Raw genomic sequence first — 17,998 nt, 5'->3', positions numbered from 1 at the left:
GCTATCCCTTTAAGATGCACATGGCACGGATAATATGGCGCTGATAGACACGATCACCCTGTTTCTAGCTCCTAGCTAACTTCGCAATAAGCATTTCGCTACACCTGCGATAACATCTGCAAATCTGTGTACGCAACCAATAGACTTTGATTCGATAATGGTGACTCACGCACGTACATCTTATGCTATGGCTCAGCAACTATTTCTATATCATCACCATGCTAACACGTTAAGATGGCTAATGTCGACCTCAAAACCTTTTTAAGTATGAATGTAAGGATAAACAGCTTAGTCACAGTAGATATCTGACCCACTGAACAAGTTCATATTCCATAGGTCAGTCATATTGAATAGCCTAGTATACAATAAGAGGAAGTCATATGTTCTACCACACACATACACCCATCCAGCCGAGTCACAGATTTGTCCTGCCAACTCTTTGACCATGGGGGTTAGCAAGACAGCACAAACAGATCTGGAACCAGGCTAAACCACCTACTTTCCAATACAGTAGTGATACAGTATGCACAATGATGTCTCCCTCTAGGATCTGCCCCAGCATCCTTCACACTCTACATTCATTTAATGCATATGTCATACAAAGCTATCTCTATGCCTTAAACCAAAGCCCACAGCCAATAAATATTTTAATGGCTTTGACCATGGCTTTGACCATGGCTTTGACCATGGCTGTGCCCTAAATGGCTCCCTATTCCCTTTATAGTGCACTACGTTTTACCATAGGGCTCTGGACAAAAGTAATGCACTATATAGAGAATAAGATGCCGTTTAGGATGCAGCCTGTCTCTCCCCACAACAGAAAATAATTAATCCTGGCAGACAGAACAGGAACATCAACGGCTATCCTTCTTGAGACATCCCCAGGAGTTTCAATACTTTACCGACCCCACCCATGGTTCAAGGCAAGGTGAAGCTATACAGAGGGTTTGTTCAGTTGGAACACATCCCAAAAACACTGGTCAACAGTCTGTCACTGTTCTGTTCCATTAGCGGACAACTAAACAAAACCCGCGTTGACAGATAGACATGAAAGCGACAGTTAAAGGGAAAGATAGATCACGCTGTGTGACAAGTACCCTTCACCAGGATGACAGAACATTCAGTGCTACAGGTTGAAGAAGAAGGGGGGGGGGGGGGTAAGGTTTCCCTCCATCTACTTAAGTAAATCAATTACCCTATAGAGGATAGTCTGCTGACAGAATTACAATGTCTTACAACATACATACTGTAGAAAACATGAAGACACTTTAAATCAATAGGGCGGTGGAAAGACAGGTGCCTTACCTGATTTGCGCTTGGATGATCCATAGTCCCTAAAAAAGAAGCAACAACAGAGGGACATGATGAGAGTCAAGTGAAGGACAGCAGCACAGAGGACACACACGTACGGTGTCTGTCACTCCTTGACCTCATTAACATACACACACACACACGTACACACACACAGCTCAGCCCGCAAGCAGAGACGGAGAGAGGCGTGTGTGTGTGAGAGGAGTGAGTGAGTGAGTGAGCGAGTATGGGAGTGTGTATGCGAGAGAGAGAGAGAGAGAGAGAGAGAGAGAGAGGAATGAGTAGGGCCAACTGACAACCTGGTCATGTGACGTTTGAAACGGCACCACCATCCTCCCTCCCTCCCTCCCTCCCTCCCTCCCTCCCTCCCTCCCTCCCTCCTCTTCAACCCCCCTTTTCTTGTTTCCTCCATCAGAGAGAAAGAGAGGGAGGATCTGTTTAAGTCTTCTTAATTGATTATTATTGGTTTATGTTGCTAGCTAAACTACGGCTAAATTAAGGATATGCGGACTGCGGAGCGGAACTAGCCCTGCTGAATGGGTGTGTTGTGGTGTGCTGTGCTATGCTATGCTGTGACTGCTGGTGGCGGGAGAGAGTGTGTGTGTGTGTGTGTGTGTGTGTGTGTGTGTGTGTGTGTGTGTGTGTGTGTGTGTGTGTGTGTGTGTGTGTGTGTGTGTGTGTGTGTGCGCGTGTGTGTGCGTGCGTGCGTGCGTGTGTTTACTGCAGAGGGCAGAATGATGCTTGGAACAGCTTGGTGTTTCATCAGGATGACGATGCAGTTAGTGGTATTTTTAATGAGAGGTTAAGGAAATGACTCTCCTGGGCTGTCGCTGTGAGTGAACACACACACACTTCACCCGAGACCAGATGACCAATCCAAGGTCTGTAGCCATCTCTCTCTACCTCCCTAGTGGCATAAAGGCATGATAGCCCTTTCAGAGTCAATGCCCTGCCTCAATTAGCCTCTTTGTAGCTCTCCACAGAGGATCATGAATAATGCCCTTATATTGTTCTAATGGCCAGCCAGGTCAGATCAGAATACTGTCCATTGTGACCAGACGGACTCTAGCTCCTACCCTGGTGTCATCAGTGGTCAGCCGCTCTGGGCAGATGACCCTCCAGCTAAAGAGAAACAACTGAAGCTATTGTATTCAGCTGACAGTGAGACTATAGTTAGAGCTGGGATTTTAATGGAAATCATTTGGGGAAGGAGAATTCTTGCACCAGCTAGCAGGATATTTGCTTTTTCTGTCCTTGGTCCTGCCTGCTGCAGTGTTGGCAATGCTGCCAACATCCTCTTCTTTTTGGGTGATAGAGATTTCCAGGATTTTCAATGAGCATGTTCACTTTCTTAGGATCCACTGCTACGCTTCTATAGACATCTAGATATATATGTCCATATAGATATACCCACATAGAACAACAACACAAATTCAATATATTTCTATAATTTTACACTATGTAATTCTATTGATTCTATATTCTGTAATTCTATGATTATTTAGTACATATTTCTATAATAATCTCACAATTCAACTCATCAATATCTGTTTTGTATTGAATACTACTTAACACTACTCCACACTAGTGTACTGTCAGTGCTGTCTACCTATAACCCCATAACAAAGGCCCACCTAGCTATGCCAGTCCCCAGTGTTGGAGAGTTAACAGGAGAAGAGGTCTCACTTACAGAGTTTACAACGCAATGTGACCTGAGCTAGGGGTAGTGGGTTACCAGGGCCTTTAAAACTACACAGACACAGAGGGAGGGCTCCCAGGTTGACAGTCAAAACCTAAATAGTAGAGGGGGAGGAGAGAAGAGAAGAGAAGAGAAGAGAAGAGAAGAGAAGAGAAGAGGAGAGGAGAGGAGAGGAGAGGAGAGGAGAGGAGAGGAGAGGAGAGGAGTGGAGTGGAGTGGAGTGGAGTGGAGTGGAGAGGAGAGGAGAGGAGAGGAGAGGAGAGGAGAGGAGAGGAGAGGAGAGGAGAGGAGAGGAGAGGAGAGGAGAGGAGAGGAGAGGAGAGGAGAGGAGAGGAGAGGAGAGGAGAGGAGAGGAGAGGAGAGGAGAGGAGAGGAGAGGAGAGGAGAGGCAGGGACATATTTTCAAGTTGAATATCTTTTTAAAAACTTAAAATACTAAAATACTAACTCAATCAATACTTAACTTGCACAAATAGTACAAGAAAACTGCCTTCCATGTTTCACGCTGTATAGTAAGGAAAGCGCTTGTTTGGTCGAACACCGCAGCAGGCTGAAAAGTACTTAATTGTACTCCTCTACCCTGGAGACTGTTAAACAATGCTTGCTGAGCTTCATTTACAAGGTACACCTGTCCTGAACATCTTATAAAGAAGTCAAAATCAAGAAAAGTCAACTGTGTAAGCACTTTTTCATCCAACTGTAAATGTCCATGTGCATCAACCACAACCAGCAACTCCAGCTTTGGAATTTCTGTCTAGTTCTTTCTATTAGCAATACTGTGCATCGTCATCGTGTTGAGTGAGATAGATGGATCCATGGAAATAGAATGACTATTATATGGATGGATCAACAATGACAGACTCACAGTAGCTAACTAATAACCCTTCATACTTGAGAACAAGAACAGTCTCCTGGTTAAATCGATACTGTGTGTGTTTTAATTCAGTTATTAACTATGTCCTGGTAAACAGGGTCGTACAGTATTCTTTAGAGTACAACGTGTACAGTTTTGCAACGGGAAACGAACAAGCCTTTGTTAATAGACAAGTTATAATCGCTCCCTCTTTCAGTCTGTTGTCCTCCATTTGGTGCCTAATGAATAGGACCCTGATAAAGATCATACCAGAAACGCTTTAAGGTGTATTATCATCAGGGGCGCAACTTTCACTGGGGACGGGAGATGGACATGTGACATTTATTTGGATACATCCATAACAAGGAGCTAATGAGTCGCGATTTCGCCTGGCATAGGAAATGTGCTCACTCGTCGCAACACTGTTGTTTAGAGGAGCTAGCCAACAACACAGCTAGAGTATAACAATCAATTCAAACTGAAGCTGGAAAGACAGCAAATTAGCTGTGTTTCGTTTTACCTTTTTTCAATGTATATTTTTTGGTATATATCCATAAAAATGATGCCAGCTGATTCATGATTTCGACTGGCTGAGAAACGCTGCCTGCCTGTCTGTCTCGTCCCGACTCACAACACGTTCATTACTATGGGAGAGCAGGAGATCAAATTTGACTATTGAAACAATGTTGCAAATGTTAGAGAGACAGACAGCAAGGTTTATACAAATCTCTGCTGTTGAAAACGAAATGTTAGTCTAAAAGAAATGTGAGATAATGTCTAGATGCTTTTTATAATGGAGATAAAGGTTATAAAGTGCCTGGTTAGGTTGATGAGACGGTGGATTGCGCAGTCAGATGGAACAGAGTAAATAGGCATTATAACGTCATAGATTTAGCCAGTGGTAACTTGTGGAATAGACACCGGCTGGAAAGAGCTTTTAACCAATCAGCACTCAGGATTAGACCCACCCGTTGTATGGGTGGGTCTAATCCTCAGTATATATATATATATATATATATATATATATCATGCCCCCCCACTTCTAAAACCAAAGTTGCACCCCTGATTATCATCATATGATGGTCCTGAGCATAGCTAAGCATTCAGGAATTGCATTAACCCTCAACAACAGAGTGGTCTACATACATCTACTCAACAAACTGTTAAGTATGTGTAAACATTGACATAAATTATCCCATTAACCTGGCATTAGCCTACAGTAGCAGCTAACCACTAGCTAGTGTTAAATACAAGTAAACAGTGACCTAAATTAGCCCATTAGCAGATTTAGCCTAGCCCAGTCGCTAAGCTAATAGCTAGCTCGCATCCAGGTCAGGCTTGTGGTCAATGGGACTAGGGATGGTTATTTTTGGCAGTTTTGAGTCCCAGGTTTTTGGGAGGCAACTGAAAGACATTAGGAGGGCGGGGGGGGGGTGTCCGGCCCCTCTGGCTAGTGACCAGTTTACTCGAGGCTGAAATAATACTGTTCACTCTGGGGCGAGGCGGTGAGTTCTGGCCGATTGCTCCCTTCCTATGTATCGTAATGAGAGAGATATTTTAAGGACAGAGGGAAAGAGGAAGGGGAAAAGGAGGGGGGGAAATATGTAAGTATATTGTAGAATATTTCAAGAGGGTGTGTGTGTGGTTTCTGAGGGCTAGTGTTTCCCCTTTACAGGCAGTGGGAATCAAAATGCTGTCTCCATTTCAAAATAAGCATTTGTTCTTTCAGTACAACCATGCTAAATTTAGAAGACTGATCACACATGGCAGCAGACGTTAAAGGTCAATGACCTTCATATGTCTAGGAAGTCATGTCACTCAAAGATTCAAGGGCGAAAAGTGAAATCCGACTGATTAGAGTAAGAATGTGTGTGTGACAAACTGTCCGTAGGCCTACACACGTACACAAACATGAGTATGTCATGCCTCCACTCAATCACTGAACGCACATTTAGGATGCCGTGAGGCCAGTTAAACAGATCCACTGACTGATTGATTAGCAGGTCAAACAAATGTGACCTCTGACCCTCTGTGATATAGGTCAGTAGAGAGGACACTAGGTCAGTCAAGCCATTCCTGAACCGCTGTGAATGGAGACCTTCCATTCCTCTTTTATGTTCTATACCAGCCGGTCCCAAATGACTCCCTAACCATCCCCTTGGCCCTAACCCTTCAATGTTTTCAGATCTGAAAGGTCTGGGTATAAGGTGTGTAGTGGGGGGGCTTCCACCATATTGCTTCTACCTTACAGATCTACAAGCATTGAAGAGTTAGGGCAAAAAGTAGGGTTAAGGAGTTAATTGAGACTGTCTTTAAATCCTGTGAGCTACTATCCAAACCAGGCAATCTGTTTCTTATTGACAGTGTATGAACTGGAACAGATTGAGAGATAAAGACTGAGGGGGTCTTTAGCTACAGTAATAACATGATGGCTGTGCACTAATTACACCCAATGCCCCCAGAGTTAGGCCCGGTGGTTTGAAGGTAAATGTGCACTTCTCCAAATGAATCTGTCCCTCCTTCCTCTCTCTCTCCCCCCTCCCTCTCTCTTGCCTTCTCAATTCAATTCAAAGTGCTTTATTGGCATGGGAAATATATGTTTACATTGCCAAAGCAAGATAAATAGATCATTAAAAAAAAAGTGAAATGAACAATCAAAAATGAACAGTAAACATTACACTCACAAAAGTTTCAAAGGAATAGAGACATTTCAAATGTCTATGTACAGTGTTAAAGTCTCTCTCTCCCCCCCCCCCCCCAAAAAAAAGGGTACAGAGTATCAATTACCCCCCCACAAACACACACACATACACACAAAATTACCCCCTCCCCTAACACACACCCCATCCCTTCTTTCTAATTAGCCAAAAAGGCCCAGTCTGTTGATTGGAGACTTACACCATCACTTGGGACAACACAATGCTACTTAGCTCATAGCCTGCGGAGAGGCCCCAACAGCTGACCAATCACTTGAGTCCATGACTTATCTCAGCTATAATCTGATAAGAAGACTGAAGACTGGGACCACTGTCTCTCAAAGGGAATTGTAGTTGTTATTTACAGGAAGGTGGTGAACAATGTGAGTTCTGAGCAATGATGATGTCAGTTAGTGCCGACATATTTAGCATATTTAGCTCCTAAGCAACTTTGTACAAGCATTTCGCTACACCCGCAATAACATCCGCTAAATATGTGTATGTGACCAATCAAATTTGACATTCAACTGAAGTGTATAAAAACGTTCATCCTTCATTCAGTCAGACAGGGACTATAATACAATATTCTAAGTGCATCTATTGATGAATAGTACTGTACTGTCTAGCCTAGTTTGAGCACTGATACAGGTGCTGTGGAAATGGCCATTCCATTCAAATTCATCCAAAATTTAAATCACAGCTAAAAGAAAGTGTGAAAATTCCTCCCATGTCAGACAGAGGAAAAGAGAGAGAGAATCTTAAAAATGATCAGAAAGACAAGGAATCTTGTCTGGAAATCTATCTCTCACAGGAACAGCCCGGGTCCAAAATGTACATCAATAATGACAGTGAGGGGAAAAAACGACAGGGGAAAAAAACAACAGTAAAATACCAGACAGTGGACACATTTATTTTTGACGGAAAGCCCCCTGGGACACTTCTCTCCCTACTGTAGTTTGGAGCCACAGGGTCACTGGCTGCAGCCCTGCAGCTGATCTGGGTCTAGACAGCTGTTTCCAGATAGGGCCATTCACATCGAGGAGAACGCCACCTCGTGGTGAGTTTTTGGAATGAACATGACCATGCTGCTGTACTTGAGGGAAATGCTTAAAAGTGAAGATTTAAGATGTCTTTAATGTGTTGGTTGTTGATTCCAGGTGAAACTCAAGCTCACAAGCATATATTTCATGTTAATTTGTGCAGAGAAGGATCAACAAATGAATTGTGCATGTTTTGAAGCTTTGACACTGCTGTGTTGGTGTGTAATAGATAAAGACTGAAAGATAGACTGACGCTACACAGAGAAAGACTTGACATACAAAGAATGTACATCTCATTTAAGACATAAAAGATGAAGAACTCTCATTTGAAAACCAAGTTGAGCTATTCTAAGGCACATCAATGAAATCAGCCTTGAATTTGTCTCTCTGCTGCAGTACTCCCATTCACAGGCAGATGTCCCTAATATCAATTTCAATGTCAATTTAAGGGGCTTTATTGGCATAGGAAACATATGTTTACATTGCCAAAGCAAGTGAAATAGATAATAAACAAAAGTGAATTAAACAATAAAACATTTACAGTAAACATTACACTTACAAAAGTTCCAAAATAATCAATACTTTTCAAATGTCATATTTTGTCTATATACAGTGTTGTAATGATGTGCAAATAGTTAAAATACAAAAGGGAAAATAAATAAACATAAAAATAGGTTTTACTTACAATGGTGTTATATCCCTGCAACTCACACACAGACTATAACTGATCTGGATCCCTCAAGGTCTGCCCTTTTCAAGATGCGATTGGTGGGATTGATTTTTACTGTACAGAGACACATGGCCCCAGTGGAATCAAATCATGGTCTGAGAATTCAATCTACCTTAGCAGCCGTGCCCTTTGGAAAGGTTTGACTCATTCTCTTGACTCAGTTTGAAACAGCTATAGGAGTAGTCTTGTTCCAGTCCTAACACTACCAGTCTGGTAGGCAAGGTACTATAGGAGTAGCAGAGGGTACTATAGGAGTAGCAGAGGGTACTATAGGAATAACAGAGGGTACTATAGGAGTAACAGAGGGTATTATAGGTGTAACAGAGGGTACTGTAGGAGTAGCAGAGGGTATTATAGGAGTAACATAGGGTACTATAGGGGTAGCAGAGGGTACTATAGGAGTAGCAGAGGATATGAGTAGCAGAGGATACTGTAGGAGTAACAGAGGGTACTGCAGGAGTATAAGAGGGTACTACAGGAGTAACAGAGGGTATGGCAGGAGAAACAGAGGGTACGGTAGGGATTACAGAAGGTACTGGAGGAGTAACAGAGGGTACTATAGGAGTAGCAGAGGATACTATAGAAGTAGCAGAGGGTACTATAGGAGTAGCAGAGGATATTATCGGAGTAGCAGCGGATACTATAAGAGTAACAGAGGGTACTGTAGGAGTATCAGAAGGTACTATAGGAGTAGCAGAGGGTACTATAGGAGTAACAGAGGGTACTGTAGGAGTAGCAGAGGATACTATAGGAGTAGCAGAGGGTACTATAGGAGTAACAGATGATATTGTAGGAGTAGCAGAGGATACTATAGGAGTAGCAGAGGATACTATAGAAGTAACAGAGGGTACTGTAGGAGTAGCAGAGGGTATTATCGGAGTACATAGGGTACTATAGGAGTAGCAGAGGGTACTATAGGAGTAGCAGAGGATATTATCGGAGTAGCAGAGGGTACTATAGGAGTAGCAGAGGGTACTATAGGAGTAACAGAGGGTACTGTAGGAGTAGCAGAGGATATTATAGGAGTATCAGAGGATACTTTAAGAGAAGCAGAGGGTACTATAGGAGTAGCAGAGGGTACTATAGAAGTAGCAGAGGATACTGTAGGAGAAGCAGAGGATACTATAGGAGTAGCAGAGGATACTATAGGAGTAACAGACTGTACTGTAGGAGTAGCAGAGGGTATTATATGAGTAACATAGGGTACTATAGGAGTAGCAGAGGGTACTATAGGAGTAGCAGAGGGTACTAAAGGAGTAGAAGAGGGTACTATAGGAGAAGCAGAGGGTACTGTAGGAGTAACAGAGGGTAGTACAGGAGTAGCAGAGGATACTGTAGGAGTAACCGAGGGTAATACAGGAGTATCTATAGGAGGGAAAGTACAGTATAAAAAGTGTGCCATTCAATCTGGTGTTACTAATAACCAACACATGCCTAATCAATTATATTATTAATGGCTTGTTAATGAAAGGTACTATAAAATGTTACCCTATTGAGCATTAAAAGGATGTATTTGTGTTTTACTGTGCATTCTAACAGCAGTTTGCCTATTTTTGTTAGGCTCTGAATTGGACAATGTGAGACAGTGTTCAGGTGGGCCTCCATGCCTCAGCAAACAAAGGAAAGGGGGTGCTCGACAACAATGTGAGACAGTGTTCTTGTCTAGACTGTCAAGCTCAAGAGCTAACTCTACACCATCAATCCTCCCCCCCTAACGCCCATACCCTCCCTAGGGTCCCTCTTCACCCCCACTCCTCCCCCTCCTCCTCATCCTTTCCTCTCCTCCTCTCCTCCTTTTACAGTAACTGATGAGGTGGACACATTTCACCACACTGACTGCTGCACTGACTGCGACTATTCATCATACTCATGTAGACACACACACACACACACACACACACACACACACACACACACACACACACACACACACACACACACACACGTCTGTGCTAGCACATACACACACAGTATGTCCTAGTGCTGAACTGTACTGTTACTGAGCCCAACCCTCATTATTAGGATGGCATGTCAGCAAATAACATACAAAAGACCAACTAATTCCTCCAACTGCCAAACCTAACAACACAGATAACATCAAAACCCCAACACTAGCAATCTGACTTGTAACACTGTTGCAAAACAATTACTCAACTTCTATTCTTCCATTGATCCGTTCAGTTTTGAAATGAACACACACAAAGCAGCATTTCAAAATATAATTCTGGGTCCAAATGGAGTGAGCTACCCGTCTTTGTGTGTGTGTGTGTGTGTGTGTGTGTGTGTGTGTGTGTGTGTGTGTGTGTGTGTGTGTGTGTGTGTGTGTGTGTGCGTGTGTGCGTGCGTGCGTGCGTGCGTGTGTGTGTGTGTGTGTGTGTGAGGGCCCAACGTTCACACAGTAGGAGGGCCCAACGCTCCGACACACACACATATATCAGTTTGTGTGCCAGGCTGGGTTCAGAGTGGTTTTGCCAGTGTTTCGAAAGCTGAAACAGAGCACATCACTTTGGATACAATGCTATGGGCCTCCCAATACTCTGGGTAGACCAGTATTGATTACAGGGGGCAGGGAGTAGTAGCTTATCCATCAGGGTTGAGTGGCTAAAGCTGTTTGCTGGAGCTGTTAGCCTGCTGCTTCAACTGGCATATCTGTTACACAGGCAGCCCTGAGGGAGGCACAGGGGGAGGTGGAGAGAGGTGGAGAGATCACTGACTGGGGTAAGAGAGGGAGTTGGGACAATGGAGCAGGAGGGAGGGAGGATATGTATTATGGTCTGGTAGTCACAGTCATAGACAGACTGCTACCATACTATACACAGGTACAAAAGTACACATACATACAAGCTCTATCTAGAACAGCGGCCTCTGGTAAGACAAGCGGTGGCGGTCTATGTATATATGTAAACAACAGCTGGTGCACAAAATCTAAGGAAGTCTCAAGGTTTTGCTCGCATGAGGTAGAGTCTCTCATGATAAGCATCAGACCACACTATTTACCAAAAGAGTTTTCATCTGTATTTTCTGTAGCTGTCTATATACCACCACAACCCGATACTGGCACTAAGACCGCACAACTCAATGAACTGTATACGGCCATAAGTAAACAGGAAAAAGCTCATCCAGAGGCCGCGCTCCTAGTGGCCGGGGACATTAATGCAGGGAATCTCAAATCCGTTTTACCTCAATTCTACCAGCATGTTAAATGTGCAACCAGAGGGGAAAAAACTCTAGACCACCTTTACACCAAACACAGAGACGCGTACAAAACTTTCCCTCACCCTCCATTTGGCAAATCTGACCATGATTATATCCTCCTGATTCCTGCTTACAAGGAAAAACTAAAGCAGGAAGCACCAGTGACTCGGTCAATAAGAAAGTAGTCAGACAAAGCAGATGCTAAGCTACAGGACTGTTTTGCTAGCATAGAGTGGAATATTTTCCAGGATTCTTCCGATGGCATTGAGGAGTACACCACATCAGTCACTGGCTTCATCAATAAGTGCATCGATGACGTCATCCCCACAGTTACCGTACGTACATACCTCAACCAGAAGCCATGGATTACAGGCAACATCCACATTGAGCTAAAGGGTAGAGCTGCCGCTTTCAAGGAGCAGGACTCTAACTCGGAAGCTTATAAGAAATCCCGCTATGCGCTCCGACAAACCATCAAACAGACAAAGCTTCAATACAGGACTAAGATTGAATAGTACTACACCAGCTCCAACGCTCGTCGGATGTGGCAGGGCTTGCAAACTATTACAGACAACAAAGGGAAGAATATCCACGAGCTGCCCAGTGACACGAGCCTACCAGACGAGCTAAATTACTTCTATGCTCGCTTCTAGGCAAGTAACACTGAAGCATGCATGAGAGCATCAGCTGTTCCGGACGACTGTATGATCACGCTCTCCGTAGCCGATATGAGTAAGACCTTTGAACAGGTCAACATTCACAAGGTCGCAGGGCAAGACAGATTACCAGGACGTGTACTCCGAGCACGCGCTGACCAACTGGTGTCTTCACTGACATTTTCAACCTGTCCCTGACTGAGTCTGTAATACCAGCATTTTTCAAGCAGACCACCATAGTCCCTGTGCCCAAGAACACCAAGGTAACCTGCCTAAATGACTAACGACCGTAGCACTCACGTCTGTAGCCATGAAATGCTTTGAAAGGCTGGTCATGGCTCACATGGAGTGGCGCACAATTGGTCCAGTGTCGTTAGGGGAGGGTTTGGCCGGCAGGGATGTCCTTGTCCCATCGCGCAGGCGGGCCGGGAACAGTGTGCGCAGACACGGTCGCCAGGTGTACGGCGTTTCCTCCGACACAATGGTGCAGCTGGCTTCCAGGTTAAGTGGGCATTGTGTCAAGAAGCAGTGCGGCCTGGTTGGGTTGTGTTTCAGAGGACGCACGGCTCTCAACCTTCGCTTCTCCCGAGGCCTGTACGGGTTTACCGATGACATGGTAGGCCTGATCACCAACAACGATGAGACAGCCTATAGGGAGGAGGTCAGAGACCTGGCCACGTGGTGCCAGGACAACAACCTCTCCCTTAACATGATCAAGACAAAGGAGATGATTGTGGACTACATGAAACGGAGGACTGAGCACAACCCCATTGTCATTGACAGGGCTGCAATGGAGCAGGTTGGCAGCTTCAAGTTCCTTGGTATCCACATCACCAAAAAACGATCATGGTCCAAACACACTAAGACAGTTGTGAAGAGGACACGACAAAGCCTATTCCCCCTTAGGAGGCTGAAAAGATTTGTTGTGGGTCCTTAGATCCTCAAAAGATTCTACAGCTGCACCATCGAAAGCATCCTGACTGGTTGCATCACTGCCTGGTATGGCAACTGCTCGTCTTCCGACCGCAGGGCACTACAGAGTGTAGTGCATATGGCTAAGTACATCACTGGGGCTAAGCTTCCTGCAATCCAGGACCTCTATACCAGGCGGTGACAGAGGAAGGCCCTACAAATTGTCTCCAGCCACCGTAGTCATAGATAGTTCTCTCTGCTACTGCACGGCAAGCGGTACCGGAGCGCCAAGTTTAGGTCCAAAAGGCTTCTTAAAAATTCTACCCCAAGCCATAAGACTCCTGAACAGCTAATCAAAGGGCTACCCAGACCCCTCTTTTACGCTGCTGCTACTACTCTCTGTTTATTATCTATGCATAGTCACTTTAACTCTACCTACATGAACATATAACCTCAATTACCTCGACTAACCGGTGGCCCCGTAGATTGACTCTGTACCGGTACCCCCTGTATATAGCCTCGCTATTGTTATTTTACTGCTGCTGTTTAATTATTTGTTACTTTATTTTCTATTTTTTCTTAACACTTTTTTTGTTCTTAAAACTTCTTAAAGCATTGTTGGTTAAGGGCTTGTAAGTAAGCATTTCACTGTAAGTCTGCACCTGTTGTATTCGGTGCATGTGACAAATAAAATTGTATTTTATTTCAATCTATCTATATCTCCATAGGTCTTTCTCTCTCTCTTTTGGAACAGATGAGGACAATGGAAGAATGCCATGACGTGTCCCTTTTGGGTGAGGATCATAGCCCCCCCCCCCCCCTTTCTTTCCCACCACAGGTTTATGGCGGTCGTAAATACCGAAACTCCTTTCCCCACTCTGCCAAAATGAAAGTTTTGCAGTACGGTAATCTCAAAAGATTGAATAATGTAACAATATTTCTATATTCCAACCAGTTGAAATTGTCCGTGGGTACTTAAAGAACAATCATGTCGAATTCCTTGCTAATTGGTAATGTAACTACCAGAGCAGAACAACATAACTGTTTCTCTGAATGTGTATATTTCCAAGTTACCAGATTTACATCTAAATATGGTAGAAACTATTTTGTGAGAAGATGAAATGTGATATTAGCCTTCTAAATGAGAGAATGTGTCAAGGGTGTGTACGGAGGTGAAGTCAGGTGCAGGAGATCAGAATGTAGTAAATAGGCACACTTTAATTCCGGTCAAAAAATGACAGCACATAACAACATAAGCGTGCCAAAAACACGGAACTTAACAAAAGTATAGCGCCTGACAATACCCACATAACAAGAAACAATTACACACAAAGACATGGAGGGGAACAGAGGACTAAATACATGCAGTGTGATTATGGAATGAAAACCAGGTGTGTATGGAACAAGACAAAACAAATGGACATCTGAGAAATGGAGCGGCGATGGCAAGAAAGCCGGTGAAGTCGATCACCGAACGCCGCCCGAACAAGGAGAGGAGCCGAGTCGTGACAGTGCCCCCCCCCCCCCCTTGACGCGCGGCTCCAGCGGCGACACCGGCCTTGGGGACGACCCGGAGGGCGAGGCGCAGGGTGATCCGGCCAGTGACGGTGAAACTCCCGCAGCAGTTCGGGGTCCAAAACATCCGCAACCGGAACCCAGTACCTCTCCTCCGGACCGTACCCCTCCCACTCCACGAGGTACTGAAGGCCCCCTGCCCGACACCTCGAATCCAGGATGGAATGCGCTGGGGCCCCCTCGCCGCCCACTCCCCCGGCCGATCCTGGCAATAGGACCGCAGAAACCTGCCCACATCCTGGTTGACTCTCTCTACCTGCCCGTTACTCTCGGGGTGAAAACCCGAGGTAAGACTGATCGAGACCCCCAGACATTCCATGAACGCCTTCCAGACTCTCGACTTGAACTGGGGACCCCGATCAGACACTATATCCTCAGGCACCCCGTAGTGCCGGAAGACGTGAGTAAACAGGGCTTCCGTAGTCTGTAGGGCCGTAGGAAGACCAGGCAGAGGGAGGAGACGACAGGACTTAGAGAAACGATCCACAATGACCAGGATCGTAGTATTTCCCTGTGAAAGAGGTAGATCGGTTAAAAAATCCACAGAGAGGTGTGACCAAGGTTGTTGTGGAATGGGTAAGGGGTGTAGCTTACCTCTGGGCAGGTGTCTCGGAGCCTTACACTGGGCACACACCGAGCAGGAGGAAACATAAACCCTCACATCCTTAGCCAAGGTGGGCCACCAGTACTTCCCAGTCAGACATCGCACCGTCCGACCGATCCCCGGATGACCAGAGGAGGGTGACGTGTGGGCCCAATAGATCAACTGGTCACAGACAGCAGACAGAACGTACATACGCCCGACAGGATACTGGAGTGGAGCAGGCTCTGTACGCAACGCCTGCTCAATGTCCACGTCCAGCTCCCACACGACCGCCACTACCAGGCAAGAGGCTGGGAGTATGGGAGTCTGATCCATGGGCCGCTCCTCTGTGTCATACAGCCGGGACAGTGCATCTGCCTTCATATTCTGGGAACCTGGTCTGTAGGACAGGGTAAACACAAAACGGGTGAAGAACATGGTCCACCTTGCCTGATGAGGATTCAGTCTCCTCGCTGCCCGGATGTACTCCAGGTTGCGGTGGTCAGTCCAAATGAGAAAAGGGTGTTTAGTCCCCTCAAGCCAATGTCTCCACGCCTTCAATGCTTTAACCACAGCCAACAGCTCCCGGTCCCCCACATCATAGTTACGCTCCGCTGGGCTGAGCTTCTTCGAGAAGAAAGCACAGGGGCGGAGTTTTGGTGGCGTACCCGAGCGCCGTGAGAGCACGGCTCCTATCCCAGCCTTGGACGTGTCCACCTCCACTATGAACGCCAAAGAGGGATCTGGATGGGCCAGCACAGGAGCCGAAGTAAACAGAGCTCTTAGGTGCCCAAAAGCCCTGTCCGCCTCAGCCGACCACTGCAACCGTACGGGACCCCCCTTCAGCAGTGAGGTAATGGGAGCAGCCACCTGGCCAAAACCCCGGATAAATCTCCGGTAGTAATTGGCGAACCCTAAAAATCGCTGCACCTCCTTTACCGTGGTGGGAGTCGGCCAATTAAGCAAGGCTGCAATGAGGTCACTCTCCATCTCCACCCCTGATGTGGAAATGCGATACCCTAGGAAGGAGATGACCTGCTGAAAGAACAGGCATTTCAAGGCCTTGAGTACAAGTCTTGCTCCAACAGTCGTCCAAGTACCTTGCGTACCAAGGACACATGCTCTGCGCGTGTAGCGGAGTATATCAGAATGTCATCGATATACATCACTACACCCTGCCCATGCAGGTCCCTGAAAATCTCGTCTACAAAGGATTGGAAAACTGATGGAGCATTCATCAACCCGTATGGCATGACGAGGTACTCATAATGCCCTGAGGTGGTACTAAACGCTGTCTTCCACATGTCTCCCTCCCGGATACGCACCAGGTTATACGCACTCCTGAGATCCAGTTTCGTGAAGAAGCGCGCCCCATGCATTGACTCAATCGCCATGGCGATAAGAGGTAACGGGTAACTGTACCTCACCGTGATTTGATTGAGACCTCTATAGTCAATGCACGGGCATAGACCTCCATCCTTCTTCTTCACAAAAAATAAACTCGAGGAGGCGGGTGAAGTGGAGGACCGAAGGTACCCCTGACGCAGGGATTCAGAGACATATGTCTCCATAGCCCCCGTCTCTGCTTGCGACAGGGGATACACGTGACTCCTGGGAAGCGCAGCGTCTGCCAGGAGATTTATCGCACAATTCCCCCGTCGATGAGGTGGTAATGCCAAATCGGCATATTCTGGGGGGATGTGCACGGTGGAGACCTGGTCTGGACTTTCCACCATGGTAGCACCAATGGAAACCCCTACACACCTCCCTGAGCACTCTTGCCACCACCCAGTGAGAGCCCTCTGTTGCCAGGAGATAGTGGGGTTATGATGAGCTAACCAGGGAAGGCCTAGTACCACGGGAAATGCAGGAGAGTCAATGAGGAAGAGTGATTCTCTCCTCGTGACCCCCCTGCGTCACCATGCCCAGGAAGATGGTGGCTTCCCTGACTAGCCCGGACCTTAATGGTCGACTATCCAGAGCGTGAACCGGGAAAGGTCTAACTACAGGAATAATGGGGATCCCTAAACTAATGGCTAACGCTCTGTCGATAAAATTCCCAGCTGCGCCTGAATCGACGAGCGCCTTATGCTGGGAATGCGGGGGAAAATCAGGGAAACAAACAGGTACAAACAGGTGGTCAACAGAGGACTCTGGATGATTGTGGTGCAGACTCACCTGGGGTGACGCCAGAGTGCCCTGCCTGTTGCCTCGACTCCCCGAGGAACCGACATGGCACTGACCAGCAGTGTGTCCTCTGTGGCCACAGATGGTGCACGTGATGGCTCCTCCTCCAGTCTCCCTACGTGCAGCCCCTCCCAACTCACATGGGCACCGGAGCGGGGGTGCTGGAAGATGGCTCCAACAGAGCCCACTCTGGACGTCCGCGGTTGACCAGCAGGTTATCCAACCGGATGGACAAATCCACCAGTTGGTCAAAGGAGATGGTGGCATCCCTGCAGGCCAGCTCACGTCGGATCTCCTTGCGCAGGCTGCAACGATAGTGGTCGATGAGGGCCCTGTTGTTCCAGCCTGCTCCGGCGGCCAAGGTCCAGAATTCCAGGGCGAATTCCTGGGCGCTCCTCGTCCCCTGCCTCAAATGAAAGAGCCGTTACCCCGCCGCTCTACCTTCGGGCGGATGGTCAAAGATGGCCCGGAAGCGACAGGTGAACTCCCAGAAGTGGTCCAACGCCGCGTCTCCTTCTCCCCACACGGCGTTTGTCCACTCCAGAGCTCTCCCCGAGAGGC

At 46.5% G+C, this 17,998-nt stretch overlaps 1 protein-coding gene across 4 annotated transcripts in view; it reads right to left on the bottom strand.

The window, feature by feature from the left end:
* The window catches only part of LOC106564693 (SH3 and PX domain-containing protein 2A), a 114,809-nt gene that overhangs the window by 46,031 nt on the left and 50,780 nt on the right, over window positions 1–17,998 (bottom strand). For all 4 annotated transcript variants that reach the window (XM_045691189.1, XM_045691190.1, XM_045691191.1 and 1 more), the window contains one exon: window positions 1,306–1,334. In XM_045691189.1, the coding sequence (XP_045547145.1) occupies window positions 1,306–1,334 (29 nt within the window). The remainder of the gene's footprint in view (window positions 1–1,305; window positions 1,335–17,998) is intronic.

Source organism: Salmo salar, chromosome ssa12 (genome assembly GCF_905237065.1).
Source record: "Salmo salar chromosome ssa12, Ssal_v3.1, whole genome shotgun sequence".
Taxonomy (NCBI): Eukaryota; Metazoa; Chordata; class Actinopteri; order Salmoniformes; family Salmonidae; genus Salmo; species Salmo salar.
Note: the sequence above shows the minus strand (reverse complement) of the source record. Positions and strands in the feature narration are given on the sequence as shown.